Below are 20,696 nucleotides of genomic sequence, written 5' to 3' on the forward strand. Positions count from 1 at the left end.
CCTGTATGCTGCAGTTCGAGCTTCTGTGCCGAGGTGCTCAAAGGGGCTCCCAAGAAGAAAGAGTATGGATGTTATTATTCGCCCATGTCTGAGCTTTCTGTCTCCATGGGCAACTCTGATTCCACCTGTGGCTCAGGAGCAGGGGCCGAGAGGCGCAGGAACAGGACCGACACGCGGCCCCCCTGGAAACCGAAAAGCTCGGGTCCGGAGCAGCAGCCTCTCGCACTGGTCTTCCCCAGCCCGAGGGGACTCTGGCTGCCGGGGGAGATGTGGGGAAGAGGGGGCCTTCCCCACGGTCAGGGGCTGGCGCTCTCGAGGGGGCGACGCTCCCCGACCCGCAGTTCCTCTGCAGCCCCTCCCCGAGGCGAGAACGCCAGGTGCGCAGGTGTGGCCCGGCCGCCAGGTACAGTCAGCACTAGCGCCTGGCCGCTGCCCTCCCTCGCGCCCTCCCTTAGGTCTGGGCTTCCCGCCTACCTTTGTGTATAGCTCGGCCACCGCCATAGGCAGACAGCTCGAGGGCTGCGGAGATGAGAGGCTCGGGGGCTGGGCGGGCGGCTCCGCGGCCCAGCGGAAGGTAACCGTGCTGCAGGCCCAAGAAATTAGAGCCGGACCATGCCGTGGGAGAAGTTTTCCAGCAGCCGAGGAACTTTCCCGAGTGCTGGAAGAAAGGAGTCCCGGATTGGCCCTTCCCGGCCCACCTGGCGAGGCCTCGCTCTGATTGGCGGGACGGGGGCTGTGGGCGGGGCGCCCCGCCGCCCCGCTAGTTCCCGCGGTTAAGTGCGTCCACCTGGCGGGGTCAGAGAGCGCTCAACCAAGAACTAGTCCGCTGGGGATTCCCTGGCTCTCAAAGCAGGAAAAAGGTGCGTTCCGAAGCGTTCCCGACTCAAGTTTTAGCTTCTTTAGGTCTCACGGTGCTTACTGGAAGGAGTATAGCATATAACCATTTGCATAGAAAATCCAGGAGAACCATTAGAACTTGTTAAAGAGTTCAGTCAGGTAACCATATTCAAAATCAGATGTTAAGATGAATAATTTTCCTGTGTATGATAAATAGCCAGTTAGAAAATATGATAGATAGAAAATGAGGTATTTGTAATATCAACGAAAACGAAGTATCCACTGACAAAAAGGCACTTTACCTTTGTGGAGAAAATGTTTGAATTTCTTTTCAAGGGTCAAAAAGAAGGTCGGAATGGGGAGTCATGCTCTTTGCATGGATAGGAATATTTAACATTGTACAGGTGTCAATTGTACCCAAATGGATATATGAGCCTAACATAACTGGAATAAAAATCCCGGCAGGACTTTTGCAGAATTGCAAAGTGGTTTTATATTTTTGGGGGCTTTCTTGGTGGCTTAGATGGTAAAGCGTCTACCTGCAATGAGGGAGACATGGGTTCGATCTCTGGGTTGGGAAGATCCCCTGGAAAAGGAAATGGCAATACACTTCAGTACTCTTACCTGGAAAATTCCATGGATGGAGGAGCCTGGTTGACTACAGCCCATGGATCACTGAGTTGAACATGACTGAGCAACTTCGCTTTATATTTTTTATGGAATAAAAGTCTGTGTATAACTGAGACAATTCTCAAAACAAAGAACAAAGAGGAGAGATTAGCCCTACCTTGTATTAAGGGATATCACAAAGCCATTAAAACTGTGTGATACTGTCATGGGAATGAATACATGAATAATAGAACAGAACGTAGTCCTCCAACAGGACCTTGCATTATATAGTGGCCTAGAGAAACTGATGAGGAAGGAAGAGATTATTTAATGGAAGGGTCATTCAGTTCAGTTCAGTTCAGTCGCTCAGTCGTGTCCAACTCTTTGCGCCCCCATGAACCGCAGCATGCCAGGCCTCCCTGTCCATTACCAACTCCCGGAGTCCACCCAAACCCATGTCCTTTGAGTCAGTGATGCCATCCAACCATCTCATCCTCTGTCGTCCCCTTCTCCTCCTGCCCTCAATCTTTCCCAGCATCAGGGTCTTTTCAAATGAGTCAGCTCTTCGCATCAGGTGGCCAAAGTATTGGAGTTTCAGCTTCAGCATCAGTCCTTCTAATGAACATCCAGGACTGATCTCCTTTAGGATGATCTGGAAGGGTCATTATATAGGGGGAAAAAAACAAGTGCATGGCAAACAGTACATCCAAAAATAAACTCCAGATGGATTCATGATTAAAACTTAAAAGCAAAGCCAGAAAAAAAAAAATAGGGGTAATATCTCTATAGTGCTTGGCATGTGGAATCTTAGTTTCCTGATCAGGGTGGAATCTGTGCCCCCTGCAGTGGAATGGCAGAGTCTTAACCACTGTCTTAAGCCAGGGAAGTCAGGGGGTAATATCTTAACTGTTGGGTTAAGAAAGAATGAGTTAAAGTAGCAGAGCTATAGAAGGGAAAAATTACAGATTTGAGGTCATCAAAATGAAACATTTCTGTTCAGTAAAGAACACCATTCACACACAAAAGGCAACAGATTAGGAAATATATTTGCAATTAAAAAAACAAATAATATCTAGAATATTAATCTGGAATATATAAGAAACTATTGCAAACTGGTTAAAGAAAAGATGGGAACTCCAGTTTTAAAAACTGGACAATTGGTAGCAGAAATGAATAGGCAATTTGTGTATGGGGATACTCAAATGGCTGGTTAGCATATAAAGACATATCAATTTTATTAGTAGAGAAATGCAAATGAAGATAGCACTTTGCTCCCATATGATTAGGAACAATATTTAGGTTGGACAACATCATATGCTGCCTAGGATGTGAGGAAACAAGAACTGTTTTGCTCACATAGCTGTGGGAACTACACAATCATCACTTGGTATCCAAGGGAGGACTGGTCCCAGGACCCCCAAAGATACCAAACTCTTCCATTGCTCAAGTCCCTTGTGTATAATGGCATAGTATTTGCATATAACCTATACATATTCTTATATATTTTAAACCATCTCTAGATTATTTATAATACTTAATACAATGAAAATGCTATGTAAACAGCTGCTGGAAAAACAAGTTTTGCTTTTTTGGAAATTTCTGGAATTTAAAAAAAAATTATATTTTGGATCTGAGGGCGGTCGAATCTGTGGAGGCAAAACCTGTGGATATTTAGAACTGACTGTACTGATACTCCCATTCGAGAGAGCAATCTGAGAATATTTAGTGAAAATAGATTCAGGCAGAAAAATTTCTCACATAGTCTCACATTGTCACCCAGAGAGACAGTTAAGTAGATGTTCATCACAACACAGTTATATATCAAAGAACTGGAAACACTTAAATACCCATCAAAAGGGGGGATGAATAAGTAAAATCATGTGTGCTTACAATATAAAACTGTGCAGCTTCTGGTAGGAGTGGACATGAGCTACCGATACCACTTAGAGAGATATGAAAAGCAATGCTGAATAGATGGCTAGCACAAGTCATATATATTTTAAACTCACAAAAATTGCAATACTATATGTTGTCCATGGATATAAGCATGTGGGTGATAAATTATAAAGTCATCCATTAAATAAACAAAAGTGGATATTTATGAGGTTGAGGGAAGTGGGACTGGGGATAAAGCAAAAAGTGATACCAAAAATATTAAAACGGGCTTGACATGGATCAACCACAATAGGAGCCAAAATAAGAAAACTATGGTAAACTCAATTCTGTGCACTTATTGTCCCAAAAAACATAAAGAAAAAGAAAAGGCATAATTTGGGTAGGGACAGCTGTGTGGTTCCTCAGAGTTAAGAAAGGAATCTAAGGTCTAATTACTTTTTTCTTGATTTTTAAACTAAGTATTATTATTAGCCACACCACACAGCTTGTAGAACTTTTGTTCCCCAACCAAGGATTAAAACCAGACCATGGCAGTGAAAGTGCTAAGTCCTAACCACTGGACCAGCAGAGAATTCTTAGTTTTTTCTGTAAGTAAAAAAATTTTACTGAAGAATAAAATTATATACAGAAAAATGCACAAATAATAAGTGTATATCTCAATATATTCTTATACATGGAATACAGCAACACACTCAAGTAACTACCACTCATTCAGGCATAGAACATTTCTGACACCCTAAACCTTCCATGTGACTTAAAGCCATTACCCGTTACAGATAACCACTTTTATGACCTTTATCAGTATGGATTAGTTTAACATATTTTAGATGTTTTTATAGGTGGAATCATGTTTGTAACTTTTTGCATTTGGCTTTTTACATGACATTTATCTATGCTGCTGCATGTAGCTGCAGCTTACTATTTTTGTTGCTGTATAATATTCCATTGTATAAATACAGTTTATTGATTCATTCTCTTGAAAGTGAGAGTGAAAGTCGCTCAGTCATGTCCAACTCTTTGCAACTCCATGGACTGTACAGTCCATTGGAATTCTCCAGGCCAGAATACTGGAGTGGGTATCCTTTCCCTTCTCCAGGGGATATTCCTAACCCGGGAATCAAACCCAGCTCTCCTGCATTGCAGGCAGATTCTTTACCAGCTGAGCCACAAGGGAAGCCTGAAAGGAAGGCAGAGGCCAGGTGTAACTCTAATGCTGTGACTTGGATTCATTCTCTTACTAAGTATTTAGTTGTTTCATTTTGTGATGATGAGGCTCAGGGCAAACACCACTCCAAGATGTGCTACTCTGGCATGTGGATTATTTTCAGTTGAAAACAAGCAGGCTCAGAGTCCTCTCTGTGTCCCATTGCCAGCAAATATTTGTTTACCCAATATTATCTTCCTGAAATTACCTTACTTCTCTTTGAAGTCTCAAAGGGACTTTGAGACTTAGTCCAGAAGATATGATACCTCTTTGTCATTATTCCAGAATATATGTATACTTCATCTTGCCTTGCTGTCTTTGGAATTCTTCATATTTATGTGCTTTATCTATTAATCCCATACTCCCAATTTATCCCTACTTCCCTTTCCCCTTTGGTAAATAGAAATTTCGAAATGCAGTACTTGGATGCAGTCTCAAAAACAACAGAATGATCTCTGTTCATTTCCAAGGCAAACCATTCAATATCACGTTAATCCAAGTCTATGCCCTGACAGTAACACTGAAGAAGCTGAATGGTTCTATGAAGACTTACAAGACCTTTTAGAACTAACACCCAAAAAAGATGTCCTTTTCATTATAGGGGACTGGAATGCAAAAGTAGGAAGTCAAGAAACACCTGGAGTAAAAGGGAAATTTGGCCTTGGAGTACAGAATGAAGCAGGGCAAAGACTAATAGAGTTTTGCGAAGAGAACGCACTGGTCACAGCAAACACCTTCTTCCAACAACACAAGAGAAGACTCTACACATGGACATCACCAGATGGCTAACACCAAAATCAGATTGATTATATTCTTTGCATTCAAAGATGGAGAAGCTCTATACAGTCAGCAAAAACAAGACCGGGAGCTGACTGTGGTTCAGATCTAGAACTCCTTATTGCCAAATTCAGACTTAAATTGAAGAAAGTAAGGAAAACCATTAGACCATTCAGGTATGACCTAAATCAAATTCCTTATGATTATACAGTGGAAGTGAGGAATACATTTAAGGGACTAGATCTGATAGACAGAGTGCCTGATGAACTATGGAAGGAGGTTCATGACCTTGTATAGGAGATAGGGAGCAAGACCATCCCCAAGAAAAAGAAATGCAAAAAAGCAAAATGGCTGTCTGAGGAGGCCTTACAAATAGCTGTGAAAAGAAGAGAAGTGAAAAGAAAAGGAGAAAAGGAAAGATATACCCATTTGAATGCAGAGTTCCAAAGAATAGCAAGGAGAGATACGAAAGCCTTCCTCAGTGATCAGAGTAAAGAAATAGAGGGAAATAATAGAATGGGAAAGACTAGAGATCTCTTCAGGAATATTAGAGATACCAAGGGAACACTTCATGCAAAGATGGGCTCAATAAAGGACAGAAATGGTATGGACCTAACAGAAGCAGAAGATATTAAGAAGAGGTGGCAAGAATACACAGAAGAACCGTACAAAAAAAATCTTCATGACCCAGATAATCACGATGGTGTGATCACTCACCTAGAGCCAGACATCTTGGAATGTGAAGTCAAGTGGGCCTTAGGAAGCATCACTACGAACAAAGCTAGTGGAGGTGATGGAATTCCAGTTGAGCTATTTCAAATCCTAAAAGATGCTGCTGCAAAAGTGCTGCACTCAATATGCCAGCAAATTTGGAAAACTCAGCAGTGGCCACAGGACTGGAAAAGGTCAGTTTTCATTCCAATCCCAAAGAAAGGCAATGCCAAAGAATGTTCAAACTACCACACAATTGCATTCATCTCACACGGTAGTAAAGTAATGCTCAAAATTCTCCAAGCCAGGCTTCAGCAATACATGAACTGTGAACTTCCAGATGTTCAAGCTGGTTTTAGAAAAGGCAGAGGAACTAGAGATCAAATTTCCAACATCTGCTGGATCATCGAAAAAGCAAGAGTTCCAGAAAAACATCTATTTCTGCTTTATTGACTATGCCAAACCTTTGACTGTGTGGATCACAATAAACTGTGGAAAATTCTGAAAGAGATGGGAATACCAGACTACCTGACCTGCCTCTTGGGAAACCTATATGCAGGTCAGGAAGCAATAGTTAGAACTGGACATGGAACATCAGACTGATTCCAAATAGGAAAAGGAGTACGTCAAGGCTGTATATTGTCACCCTGTTTATTTAACTTATATGCGGAGTACATCATGAGAAATGCTGGGCTGGATGAAGCACAAGCTGGAATCAAGATTGCCGGGAAAAATATCAATAATCTCAGATATGCAGATGACACCACCCTTATGGTAGAAAGTGAAGAGGAACTAAAAAGCCTCTTGATGAAAGTGAAAGAGGAGACTGAAAAAGCTGGCTTAAAGCTCAACATTCTGAAAACTAAGATCATGGCATCCAGTCCCATCACTTCATGGCAAATATATGGGGAAACAGTAGAAACAGTGGCTGATTTATTTTGGGGGGCTCCAAAGTCACTGCAGATGATGACTGCAGTCATGAAATTAAAAGATGCTTACTCCTTGGAAGGAAAGTTGTGACCAACCTAGACAGCATATTAAAAAGCAGAGACATTACTTTACCAACAAAGGTCCATCTAGTTGAGGCTATGGTTTTTCAAGTAGTTATGTATGAATATGAGAGTTGGACTATAAAGAAAGCTGAGCGCTGAAGAATTGATGCTTTTGAACTGTGGTGTTGGAGACTTTTGAGAGTCCCTTGGACTGCAAGGAGATCCAATCAGTCCGTCCTAAAGGAGATCAGTCCTGGGTGTTCATTGGAAGGATTGATGCTGAAGCTGAAACTCCAATACTTTAGCCCCCTGATGCGAAGAGCTGACTCATTTGAAAAGACCCTGATGCTGGGAAAGATTGAGGGCAGGAGGAGAAAGGGATGACAGAGAATGAGATGGTTGGATGGCATCACCGACTCAGTGGACATGAGTTTGGGTAAACTCCGGGAGTTGGTGATAGGCAGGGAGGCCTGGCATGCTGTGGTTCATGGGGTCGCAAACAGTTGGACACTACTGAGTGACTGAACTGAACGGAAACAGAAATTTTTCTTTTTTGAAGTTTGTTTTCTTTGTCTATGAGTCTGTTTCTGTTCTTGTATATAGATTCATTTTTAACCTGTATTTTCACTTACATTTAGTTCAAAATATTTTAAAATTTCTCTAGTTATTTCTTTGACCCATGTGTTATTTAGAAGTTGTTTAATCTCCAAGTATTTGGGGGTTTTCCAGTTGTCTTTCTGTCATTGTTTTTTAGTGTTAGTCTTTTAAAATTTAAAGGTGTGTTTCATAGCCCCAAATGTGATCTATGTTTGTGTATGTGATGTCGGTTAATTTATGACACTAACAAAAATCCTTTACATCCATATCTTTATTTGAACAATATTAATAGCTAGGAGAATACAGCATTAATGACACACATTTACTAAGTACAACATCAGACAACTATAAATTTAGAGCATAAATGTCTATCTGATATTGCCTTGGTTTTTTCATCTTAGCACTAGGTGATATCTAGTGAAAACCTATGTTTCAAAGGCTTTTTTTGACATGAGGTGCATTCTTAACTTATTTTTAAAAATTTCATGTGAGATATGCTAGGGTGGGTTTAGTTTAAAAGTTGGTTGATAATGCCTTTCACTTTTCAGTACTTTTGCTTCATTTTTCATGGAGGAATATTTCACCTAAGAACTTTTCAAAGATTAACTAGATCATGTTTCTCTATGTAGGTCAAAGTAGAATTCCTTTTCCAGATCCAACAAGGAAAAAGAAAAACTGCAATGTTCAATGCTATGGCAGTTAAAAGACATATCCATTTCACAGTAAGTTGAGAATTGAAGTTAGTAATTAAAATACAATACATTAAATGTCATAAGCTCATTTCTATGCAACACTGTTAGAGCAACTTAAATTCTCCAAGGAAACAAGAAAATCAATGTAATTCCTGGGTTCCACAAAAATACACAATTAGGATCATAAATTATAACACATATATCCACATTTGAAGGAAAAATTCAGCATATGTTGGAAAAATTAAATGGCTCAAGTGTTGTAGAGAGCCTGAAATGTAGGCTGTTTTTATAACATATAATAACAATAAGATATTTAAAACTATCGACTCTGAAAAATGTCATGAAAATGTATACTGACCTACTAAGCATTGAATTGTACATATAAACTTCAATTCAAAAAACACTTTTCTAGAAAGAAATGTTTTCTGTCAAATATTTCAAGCAACATTACAATACTAAGGAAATGGTATTCATATTTAGACACTGTAATGAATCTAGTAACACCCATTAAATTGAGCTAATGAGCATTTTAACTAGACCAAATTATAAAATAAAAAATGTATAAAATGTATTTTGGCAGATATTTTACATAGTGCCTTTCCAGTTCCTGATCCATTGAGACATCTATTGTAATCTCGGTTTGACTTAATTTAGGGTAATACAATAAATTAGAATTATAGCACTCTTTCCTATTTTCACTCCAGTTTTGATATGGGTAAAGTGTTCTTAAAAAAAATTAATGAATGTCCATGAAAGGTTTTACAATTATACCCTTAGCCTAAGAAAACGTCAGTTCAGTGGGAAACAAGCCATTTAAGAATTACCAAGAATCTAAATTATCTCTATATTTCTTTCATACGTTCATTTGCTTACTTGTAACACAGAGTCCCCCAAACTCAGGAAACACTAAGATTACATTTCATTGGCTCTGAGGTTGTTGCTGCCTCAGAGTTCCAATAAGTGTTGGGAAATGAGAGCAAAGGAAGAAGCAACAGGAGGCGAGGGTCATGCAGAATGGGAAGGAAGAAAGGAGGCCACGCCCACCCACACCCTCACACCTTGTGAAACAGGGCAAGATACCTTTCCAGGCAAGACTTCCCCTTACAGAGGAGGAGTTCCAGAGAACTTAAGGCAGCTCTAGGAGGGAAGGGAGCAGGGGTTAAGGCGGCCCTCACAGCACAGCCTGAGAAGAAATCAATGCACTTATGCATACACAGTGCCTCCCTAACCTCTTGGCTCCAAAGCCAACACTGGCAGCATGTACACACTGTCATGTTCAAACACACAAAGCCCTGTGTGTGGCCTGCCTGGTAGACAGCCCTCAGCAGGGACCCAGGAACTTGGCCTGTGCCCTCAGGCTCTCTCCAGGCTGCTCAGCTAGCTCACCCGGTGGCTCTCATAGTGACTCTGAGGGCTGTGTGTTGACAGTGACCTTCTTCCTAACTGTTGGGAGGCTCTCTCCATTTCCTGTCAGGCTGGGACAGCCTGCTACTAAATAATGACCAAAACAGAGTCCTGCACCCTCCGGGGGGGTGGGGCACTGATCTATTACAAAAGCCAAACCTAGTTATAGTTGGTAAAAGTGAAAGTCGCTCAGTCGTGTCCAACTCTTTGTGACCCCATGGACTATGGAATTCTCCAGGCCAGAATACTGGCGTGGGTAGCTTTTCCCTTATCCAGGGTATCTTCCCAAACCAGGGATCAAACCCAGGTCTCCTGCATTGCAGGCAGATTCTTTACCAGCTGGGCCACAAGGGAAGCCCAGTTATAGTTTGTAACTATGACAAAAGGGAAACCACAAGGCACCCGATCTGATCAGCACCAAGAACTTGGTACTCAGCGTTTATTCACCTCCCATAGGCCAGTAGCCAACTCTGATAGAGAAACAGAGCAGCTTGTGCTGGGCCAGGGCACCCCACGGGTACCAGGAGGAACAAAATGGAACCTGGGGGCTTTCTCAAGTCTCCTGTCCCACAAGTGCTCTCACTGCCACTGCTGAGTGTGGAATGATGGCACAGCTTAGGCAACCTAGGCAACCTTAGTGAGCCAACTCACTTACCTCTGTCTCAAATTTTCACACACACAAGGACGGCAGTAGCTACCCTCCTACCTTCCAGGGCTGCTGTGAGGACACAATGAGGTAACAGAGCAAGTGAGCTGGAGTAAAGCACGGCCAGACACAAGGTACTGTTTCTACACTCCCTTTCACCAGGATAACTGAAGGGCCACATGTGACATTTTTGCTTTGTTTTATGTTAAACAGTTGAAGTTACTGAAGACTGTGTATGTGTGGAAGAGAGAGAGAGAAAAAGAGAATATGAGGACATCTCAGGATGGTGCCAGGTGCCCCTTCACCTAGGGTTACCAGGGAAGACATTTCTCACAACCACCACTATACTGAAATTCTAATAAAATAAATTGGTTAAACTGTGTTATTAAAAGCTTTGATCTATATTATACATAATCACTTACCCAGAAAGAGGCAACTTTGAATTATCCATTGAAATGAATGAAATAAAGCAAATGAGACAAACTGGCCCAAATCCCCAAATCTTCTCTCAGTTGGCTTTGGAATACATATTTTTGTACTTTCGCAATCGAGGAAAGAAGTGTCAGGTGCACGGGGAATTTTCACAACTTCAGAAGGAACCATGAAGCTACACTTGATGGATTTTACCCCATGCTCATCTTTCCCCCTTCATTATAGTTTCTCTCAGGCAGAGCAAAACCTTCACCTGAAAGAAGGTACAAGAAGGGAAACTGCTTCTAAGTTTTCAGGTTTGCTTTCCAAGGTGTGAGCTGAGTCTCCATGTAAGGTGAGTGGGGAAGAGACTACTGAGAAGTGGCTATTGAGACAAGTGAATTGTTTTCTCGAAGAACTCTGTCTTTGAGTTCCTATAGTGTGGCATGGAGGAATTATGAACAAGCGTACGAGTAGTAAGCTAAGAAGTACTGCAGAGAAGTGAGAACAGTAAGAACTCATGTAAAAACTGGCCTGAAAAGAAGTCCTCAGGCAGGCGGGCAGAACCACTGAAGGCTGACCCCACCCACAGCCTTCAACACAGTCAGAGCAGGGGAGCAGACAGTTGAGGGGATACCTGGCTGAAGGAAGGGAAAGAATGAATGGATAAGTGAGTGGGTAGATGGTGTGGAGGGCTGGCAGAGGTTTGTTTGAGGCTGGGTAATAAAGTGTGAATGGACAGAGGGAAAGGTGAGAAGCCCTCAGAGAGGCCAAGGATACCCACAGTCAGCAGAATATTGTTGCATCTCCAAGAAACTAGGACACAGAATGACTTACCAGGATTTGGAGTTCTGTGGTTGTAAGGTATTTCTGTTCTGACTAAAATCTTCAGGCCACTAAGAGAAATTAATTCAGATCCCCATCTGGGGTTCTGGATAGGCCCTGGAGGAAGTTGGAGCCGTGAAATAGCATAATCTTTGTGTGATCATCCCTGAACAGGAGAGCCTGTGGCTCGGGTGTGGAATAGAGGCTCTCTGTAGCAGAAAGATGGGAGATAGGAGAGAAAGAAAGGCCCAGACTAGACATGCCTCAGTATACAAGCTGTCTGTGGGAAAGACAAAGGGCTGCAGAGGCAGTGGAAGCTAGAGCGTGAGCCTGAAGATCTGACGTGACTCAGGGTGTGTGTGGAACATGCTACACAGGACTAACCTGGAGAGGGCCTGGGAGGATTTCCAGGTTTCAGTAGGGGAGCCTACAATCACAGTGGCATTTAAGGGGACATCTCTCCCACCCAAGTCCCATCTATGTTCTTAGACTCTGACACATTCAGTACTAATTAGGTGGTTTCAAAAGTTATTGAAAACCACATTGACAACCAGGGAAAGTTGAAAGAATCCGAAGTAGCATTTTTGCTTGATTTTGCAAATGAATAAATGTACCCAATCTGAATACAGCAGTACACAATTCAATAGAAATTACCTGAACTAAATTTCTAAAAGCATGAATATAAACCATGTACATTTAAGAAAGATTATAGCTTCATAAACCTACGATTTTACATTTTATTAATCCCTCAAAATTAACGTGCTTCAAACACTAGGCTAACCTTACCAAATACCTGCAGCTCACTTCTCTGTGGTCCAAGCACTCCGAGGAGAGAACTTCAGAAGTGGAAGGGACCTTAGGAACCGGCTGTCTAACACTCTTACTGTATAAATGAGGAATTTGACGCTCAAATAAGTTAACAGACAGAATTTATCTTTTAATAACAATTTTTATCACTGATTTGAAAATGTTTTACTTCCATTAATAATATTGCACATATTTTATAGATCATCTAACAGTTAATTTACACAAATCTATGATTGTAATTTCAAACCAGAGTTTCTAGTGAAAGCTAAGAATTTGCTTTTGCACAATCTGAAACATTTATTGTTTAAGATTTGTGGGACAAATGGTATGTTTATTTAGAATGTCAGAATGAAAACTTATAGAATCTGGGTCTTATTAAACCAAGTCCTCTGTAAAATTCAGCAATTTCCTTATATTTTTATATAGGTCAAAGTATTTCTAATATGATGCTCTGGAAAATACCTAGTGGTACTGAGAACATTTATAGAAGTTGCAAAGCCTAAAAAATGGAATCAATTATTTATTATATACTTTCTTTTGCATAATTTATAAAAGAAACAAGATTTCAAGACCTGAATCATGAATATTCTGACAATCCTCTCTAGATACTGAGATTAATTCTTAATAAATTAAGAAGAAAGAAAACCTGTCAGGGTTGAAAATATGCACTGCAGGAATCAGATTTAGTAACTAAAAATAAGTCACTTCACAGAACACTGTACCCTGATGTGATATCACCCAGGGAAAGTTAATGAGCACATCAATATAACACATCCTGAAAAAATGACATCAACATTAACCACTTTGCCTACTCCTATCCCTAAATGTCAAACGTTGTGTCATATTACTACATGACTTCCCAGTGTCTGCTACTTGTGAGGGTGAATCTGTAGATATGTGCACGTAATCCAGTTAAAACTAATCTGATTGGACTGTAAACAGAGTTGATAAAAGAGAAGCTTATTGTTGTAGTGCCTAATATGAATATCGCTTACATTTTAAAGAACATAGTATGTAGCAGCAATTTAAAATGCTCAGTAAACTACAGTACAAATGGACTTCCATGCTCTAAGCAAACCAACATTCTCTTAATATCTCTACATCATAATGACACATAGAAGGGAGCTACTTGTCCAGTTACTTTACATAATGCCAGTTTATTTGTTTGTTCCAGTTTGACATTATCAACATAATTGATTCCTAAGCTGGTATGATATGAACTCGGTGGTGATTTTTCTTTCAATGCTTCTGGTTAGCACATAGGAGGTTCCTTGATGGCGCCTTCTTAACAACAGCTCATATTCATATCTGGAATCAGGTTTTTTATATCATTTAGATGCAGTGATAAGGATTTAAAATAAATGCTGGCAGCTGAAGACACATTTTTTCTTTTCTTCCATCATTCACCTGCATGTCAATGGCAGACACCTAACTGACCAAGGACAAGTGTTGTTATGAAGGTAACATGGCACAAAGGAACCTGTCTTTCTTTCCAAGATGATGAAAAGTATTCTAGGGGCAGTTCTAGTCAATAATCCTTTATTTGGGAGATAATAAGTAGTATCTTTTAAAATGTGTTTTCAGTAGCTCACTTGAAATAATGGGTTCTTATTTCAGGCAAGAAATGTATTGTCAATATTTGCCTTGATATCACTTTCAGACCCGTGATATGAATCCCAGGCCCAGGCTGGCTGGAATCTGGATGGTTTCTAGCGCAAGGGAAGAGGGGTTAAAAGGAAAGGTGACAGGAAAGATGTGCTTTGCATCCATGAGTAGTTGAGGAGAGTCTTTCCTGTCTCGTAAACGCATCTGAGAAAATAAAAGAAAAAAACCAGAACATCAATTCTTTGAATCTATAAACATTTTTTTAGACAAAATTCTACCAAAAACCCTCAATGAATCACAAATGTTTATATTTGTTTTAAAATCACTTCATTTCCCCAATAAGTTATTATCAAAAAATTAATGCACTATGAAAATGATACAATAATATAATAAATACATATTTATTTATACAATTTATACAATAAATAAATATTATATTATACAATAATATAATAAAAACTGCATTATCCTTCAATAAATTATAAAATTTCCATCCAAATGACTGTGTTGGTAAACTGAAGCAAAAGGAAGCCTGGGAGATCTTACCTGTATAGTACGAATAAATGACACAGAAACTCTTTCTTCAAACTCATTAACCGGTGTATACAAATTCAACACTTTGACAATCTGGCAGAAATAAAATGATCAAGATTTTTTAGCATATTATCACATACATACATTCCAGGTACCTCTAATTGGGAAAATGAAAAGGATCTCTGCCTATTGCTTTCAATTCTACTCAGGGCTTGGTTAGGACAAGATAGGAGAGGGAGCTGTTCTGAAGGCACATTTACCTTTATTATTTAAATTTTTACAATAAGAGTGTATTAATATAATATCTGTACATTTTAAGAAGCAACATAAATTTGAAAAAATCATGAAAAGTAAAAGTACTCCCACTCTCATGCTCTCAGTCTCTCAAAGTAACAATAGTTATCAGTGTCCTGAGTATTCAGCTAATTACTTTCTATATATACTCTATGTGTAAACGATGTAAGATTTCTATGTTTTGAGATAAGTGATAAACATTTAAAAAATCCAAAAGTAAGCACAAAAATAACTAGGCAAAAGAAAAGTGGGCATGTTTATGCCCGTGCCTTGCCTCACGCTGCGGCCACTGTCCTCCAATGCCATTCCCATATTTTCACTGCCTTAAATTCAAGACTCTATCTGAATGATTAGTTATTGATCCTCAGCACCATTTGGAGTTCTCCCACTAGCTTATTAGTGCTCAGGGCTTAACTACCTACCAAGGGCCTAGCACCAGCCCTGGGTTTCCCGAGCCCTGTGGCCAGCTGTGCTAGGAGCTGGCCCCACCAAAACATGGGGCAGCAGAAACCAAAGGAAGCAGGGTGGCGCAGCCAACCAGGCCAGGGGCCAACCCTGCCCGCTAGGGAGCCCACAGTAGAACTACTGCGGCCCTGTCACAACAGAAGGGCCTAAACAGCCCACATGGGGGTGGGGGGGTACCCCTGGGCACAGAGCTCTGGCCACCAGAGGGCAGCATGCTTCGGAGACCCACAGGATGTTTCCTACATAAGGCCACTTCTTTAAGATTGGGAAATGTAACCAGCTGACTTAATGCATAGAAAACAAACAAACAAACTGGGAAAAATGAGAAGACAAGAATATGTTTCAACCAAAGGAATGAGACATAATCTCAGAAGTACTAAATGAAGTGGAGATGAGCAATCTACCTGATAAAGAGTACAAGGTTATGATCATAAAGATGCTCACTGTACTCAGGAGAAGTAGGGATGAACTCACAAAGAGTTAGAAAATATAAAGAACCAGAAAAAGCTGAATAATACAATAACTGAAATAAAAAAAGACACTGGAAGGCATCAACAGTAGACGAAATGATACAAAGGAGTGGATGTGAGATGGAAGACAGTAGTGTAAATCAAATCCCTGAAACGTTATAGAAAAAAGAATGAAAAGAAATAAGGATGGTTTTAAGAGACCTCTGGGACAACTTAAGTGATACTGAGAACAAACAGTTGGTTGCAGAGGGAAGAGACATGGGGTGTTCAAAATAGGTGAAGGGATTAAGAGGTACAAACCTCTAGTTATCAAGTAAATAAAGCATGAGGATACAATCTACAACATAAGGAATATGGTTTATAATATTGTAATAACCTTAAATGGGGACATGTGGTTGCTAGACTTATCATGGTTATCATTTCATAATGTATGCAAATGTCAAACCACTGAGTAGTATACCTGAGACTAACACCATATTATACATCAACTACATTTCAATTAAAAAAAGAATTATCTGTCTTAAATAGATAAGTCTAAAGAATCATTCAATTATCAAATAATATACAAGACTCTTTGGAGTTCAAGCTCCATAGAGTGTATAGAAGGTATACTCCATAAAAATAGAAACTTTGCCTTGTTCTTGGTTGTATCTGAGTGGCTGGAATGTTACACAGAACAGTGTAGAGAATGGATAAATATTTACTGACTGTTGAATGTGCATGAGTGTGACTAGTACTGAAATATACTTTGTGGTAAAATCTCCTGTCTTCAAGATCTACAGTATTGATATATGTCATCTCTGACACAGATGAAGTTAGCTCAGAGACAAGAGCAATAACTAGAAGCCTTCGTGACTCCCCTAAATGTTACCTTTGATGAATTTTATAATAGGGAAAGTTGCCTTACCTGGGCAGTAGTTAAAGCATTGCACATGGAACAAATGGCTTCTGCATCATCATCTGTTTTCTTTTTCACTTGCAGAAGCTGAGCAGCCTGGATGAGAGGCTCCAGGGTTTCCTTAGCCCCACTGTTCATCAAATTCTTGTCACGCAGCCATTCTTCTAGTTGACTGACATTGTACCTATGTCAAAAAAGGGTTGAGGGGGATGCAAATTTACTGAATGTTATCATAAATGTCTTAATTTTTCTGTGCATGGCTTTGTTAGGAATTTCAGTTGAATTTTGTTTTTTAAATCATTAGCTGTGCTTAAAAATTTATCACTATAAATAATCAGGTTTATAATCATAATCATATAAGAGTGAGTATAATTCTAGAGACTATAATTCTCTTTAATGGAAGACAGAAGTGTAGCCATAATAGCAAGTTACAAAATAAGGTGTGCTAAAAAAAAAAAAAATAGAACACATAATATAGTTGTGTCCTTATTAAACAGCAGAGCATAAAACATGTTACAGCTTTTTACAACTTGAGAGGAGAGAATTGACAATCCTCTAATACTGTCTGTTCCTTATGTCAAACTCCAAGCTAGTGGACATAATAAGATCCCTACCCTGTGCTCTGACCCTTTTCAGGGAAGAGCCTGGATGATGGAGGTAGTGGCCTGAGGAAGTTTAGGGATGTAGGCAAGAAGGGCAAGTGAGGGCATAGGAAGAGGCAAACGGAAAATATGGAGAGAGACACAGAAACTACACAGATGCTGAGGTTTTAAGAGGTGGCCAAGCGAGTGACAGCGGTTTGCAAAATAGGAGTCAGATAAACGGATCCACGCTCAGGACTTAGTAATCAGGCAAAGAGGAGCTTCGCAGGCGTAAACAGAGCTTGCAGAGAAATAAGTTCAACGATCTGAGTGGAAGGCATTGCCTTCTGACTGCTGTCTACAGTGGACATGAGTCAGAATGGAAAATTTGGAAAGGTCAAATTTCCTAAGATTGAGTAACTATAGACTTTTATAGGAGAAATACTTTCCCCCTCTCTTGGTGAATTTTCTAGCTGTTTTAAAATAAATTATTTGCCAAAAAAATAATTCTATTATGCTAACAAGGTTATGCTGAGGAGCAGTTGGACAAAACTGAGTGCAGCTTTCCTTAAAACTGACGGGGGCGTATTTCAAACATCAGTAAAAGATTTACCCCCTCATTGAGTTAACTTTACACGGAGCCGGGTTCCAACAAGCAGAGGCTGAAGGCACACTGGGAGCAACCACGCGTGGCAGTGGAGAAAGTCCAGCCAGAAGGAAGAAACGGCTCCACGCCCAGTCTGCCCTTACCGCTCACCTGGGGGGCTTCAGACGTCAGGTGCCCGCGCCGCACGTGAGCCCCAGCAGACTGTTAGGCAGCCCGAGAAGGCCATGAAAGGTGTTGGAGTTCGCTCACCTGATCTGCATGCCTTTACTCCAGGAGCACATGTCCTTCCGCAAGAGGAGGTTGTTCAGGGTGACGGCCCCCACGATGTAGAACATCTGCTTGACCACCTGCTTGATCAATTCAGGGTCCATGCCGTGCTGACACATGACCGAGTGGAAGGAGTTGAGCTGTCTCAGGATGGAGTCCAGTGTGTAGGTACCCTCGTCAGCGATGCTGGAGGTTCGCTTTCTTAGCCCTGTGGGCTTCACCCCAGAGACACCCTGAATGGTTTCATGCTCCAGCATTCCGGAGACTAAAGGAGAAGTTCATATGTCAGAGAAGAAGATTTTGATGCAAACACATGCACATGCACACATACACACACATAACTTAGGAAAATGACTTGAGCATCAAAATAGAGGGAAAAGGAAGTACAAGTAAAAGGGCATCTGGATTTTAAACTTTAATGAAAGAATTATCCTTAAATGTAAAAATTTACTATGAAATTTTAATGGATTATTTTCTAAAATATGAAACAACAGTCTTAATAGCACATGTGTAAAGTTTCTTGGGAGGGTTTTAGAGAGAGAAGTTTTTAAGAGAGAGGCAATTAGGGAGAAGATAACTATTCTCCAGAAGTATCGAGCCTCAGAAGCAAACAAATCAAGTAGTAAGAAAAGGAGGAGCCAGGCAGTGGTCTTGGGAGAGGGCAGTCACATGGGGCTGGAGAGCTGGGCCCTTCCTTGACCTGAGCTTCCCTCAACAGCTTCGCACAAAATCAGCAGCCTGCAATTTTTACATGCCCCCTAATTCCAATTTCACACCTGCTACACTTTTCAAAGGAATATAGGTAGCATGATATGTACATACATACCCAGACTGAGTGCACACAAATAAAGAGAGGTACATGGAATCTCATATACATAGACACACACACTGATCAGTTGCTCATCCAATGAGAAACTGCAACTTTAAACCAAATTGCCTTTAACGATTCCACAGGGGCCATGAGATGAACAACTCAGCATGGAGTGTCTGAGACCTGTTTTTGCTGCCACGGTACCTTCCCAGCCCTGTTACTATAGCCTATCAGGTAATCTGCAAACCCTCCTCAGTCTCTTTAGTTTTAGTTGGGTCCCTAGAAAGTTCTCTGCAGTAGTGCCCTTGATGAAAGTTTCAAGTATTTTTGTTTTGGAAAAGTGGACAAGGTTTGAGGTCTGTTGCTGGATATAAAGCATAACCTAATCTTAAGAGAGAGGCATTACACATTAGAGAGGGAAACTATTAATAGATCCTGCCATTTCCATCACGTAGAAGCAGGGATTTTGATGTGCCCCTGTTAGTCACGGCTGTGGTTCTGAGATTCCTCAGCTAATTTTGAGACTGAGTCTTACTACTTTACCTTCTCCATATGAATACATGCTCTGATACATGTGCCACGAGACAGACCTGGACGTCAGCAATGCCCGGGACTTACCAATCATTGGCTGAAGGATGTTCTCCAACACCCGCACAAGCTGCTGGTAGATCTGAATTGCCAAGTCACTGAGCACCTGCCGGTACTCAGCCAAGTCAAAATTGGTGAGGCAGTGTTCATTTTGGCGAGAGGTGTTGTGTTTCATAAAGCCCTAGAGCCATAATACAGAGTTAATGACATACATGAAATAAAATGTCTCCTGTCTGTTTAACTCTCTCATGTGATCAACATCCTCATGCTCTTTTTTACCTTTCTCCTAAGAGTTCCCATCCAACCTCCACATAAGTGCCAGGATAATCCTTCCCAAATTTTGTGTGTTTGTTTCTATTATGTCCCTGCTTCCACTTCTTACCAGCATTTGAATAATATCTAAACTTGGCAGTCTAGCATTTAAGCCTTTCCACCAGCAATGTCAATGAAATAAGATAGGGGAACTCAATTTGAAAAAAAAAACAAAAAAACTAATGAGTGTTTTCACTTATGAAACAGCTGGTTTACTGCCAAACACTAAATTATGTAAAGTACCAATCTCTTAACTTCAGTTCATTAAATAGAGTCTTGTTTATAAATTCTGTACCCGAAGGACATACATAATTTTCTTAAAATTGGTCATTTCTACAGAGACTGGTGAATAAATAAAAAATTTTCCTTTATTATATTTTATGGTATTCATACAGGCTTCTCAGTCCAAGCTTAGAACAGAATCTTTTGATGGTATGTGGTAACACGGAAAGCCAACTGTACAGGCAGGTACTTTTGCCTACTTGATGGATTCTGGCCACACTCAAGCATCTGCCTCTCTACAACTTACTTGACAATGTGGTCTAGAACTGGGGACTGACAGGACAGTTAACAGGCCCTCTGGAGGATTCTGGTCTGTCAGTCCCCCCTGCTCAGGGGCCATGTCTTATTCATACTGTATTTCCCATCATTTGTCAGGACAGTCTTCTGCTCCAAGCCTGTGAGTGCTGAGAAAGTGGCCACTGCTCAGCTTCTCTGCCTGTCCTGACAGCAAAGGATGGGGAGGCATGAAAGGCAGCATTTATGGGCACAGCTCTTGAAGGTGGGCAGACCCAAAATCCTAGCTCAGCTCCTTATGGCTGAGAAGGCATGGGCAAAATGATGAACTTCTTTGAGT

General features: G+C 40.7%; 2 protein-coding genes across 5 annotated transcripts in view; both read right to left on the reverse strand.

The window, feature by feature from the left end:
- The window catches only part of MYO5C (myosin VC), a 113,589-nt gene extending 112,926 nt beyond the window's left edge, over positions 1–663 (reverse strand). The window contains exon 1 of the mRNA XM_061157176.1: positions 475–663. Within this exon, the coding sequence (XP_061013159.1) occupies positions 475–501 (27 nt within the window). The 5' untranslated portion in view covers positions 502–663. The remainder of the gene's footprint in view (positions 1–474) is intronic.
- A 7,216-nt stretch (positions 664–7,879) lies between these two features.
- MYO5A (myosin VA) overlaps positions 7,880–20,696 on the reverse strand; it is a 200,126-nt gene continuing 187,309 nt past the window's right edge. For all 4 annotated transcript variants that reach the window (XM_061157181.1, XM_061157180.1, XM_061157179.1 and 1 more), the window contains 5 exons: positions 19,559–19,709; positions 18,112–18,394; positions 16,684–16,858; positions 14,560–14,640; positions 7,880–14,217 (listed from right to left, as the gene is read on the reverse strand). In XM_061157181.1, the coding sequence (XP_061013164.1) occupies positions 14,065–14,217; positions 14,560–14,640; positions 16,684–16,858; positions 18,112–18,394; positions 19,559–19,709 (843 nt within the window). In that variant the 3' untranslated portion in view covers positions 7,880–14,064. The remainder of the gene's footprint in view (positions 14,218–14,559; positions 14,641–16,683; positions 16,859–18,111; positions 18,395–19,558; positions 19,710–20,696) is intronic.

The sequence above is a fragment of the Dama dama genome, chromosome 12 (genome assembly GCF_033118175.1).
Source record: "Dama dama isolate Ldn47 chromosome 12, ASM3311817v1, whole genome shotgun sequence".
In the NCBI taxonomy this organism is placed as follows: domain Eukaryota; kingdom Metazoa; phylum Chordata; class Mammalia; order Artiodactyla; family Cervidae; genus Dama; species Dama dama.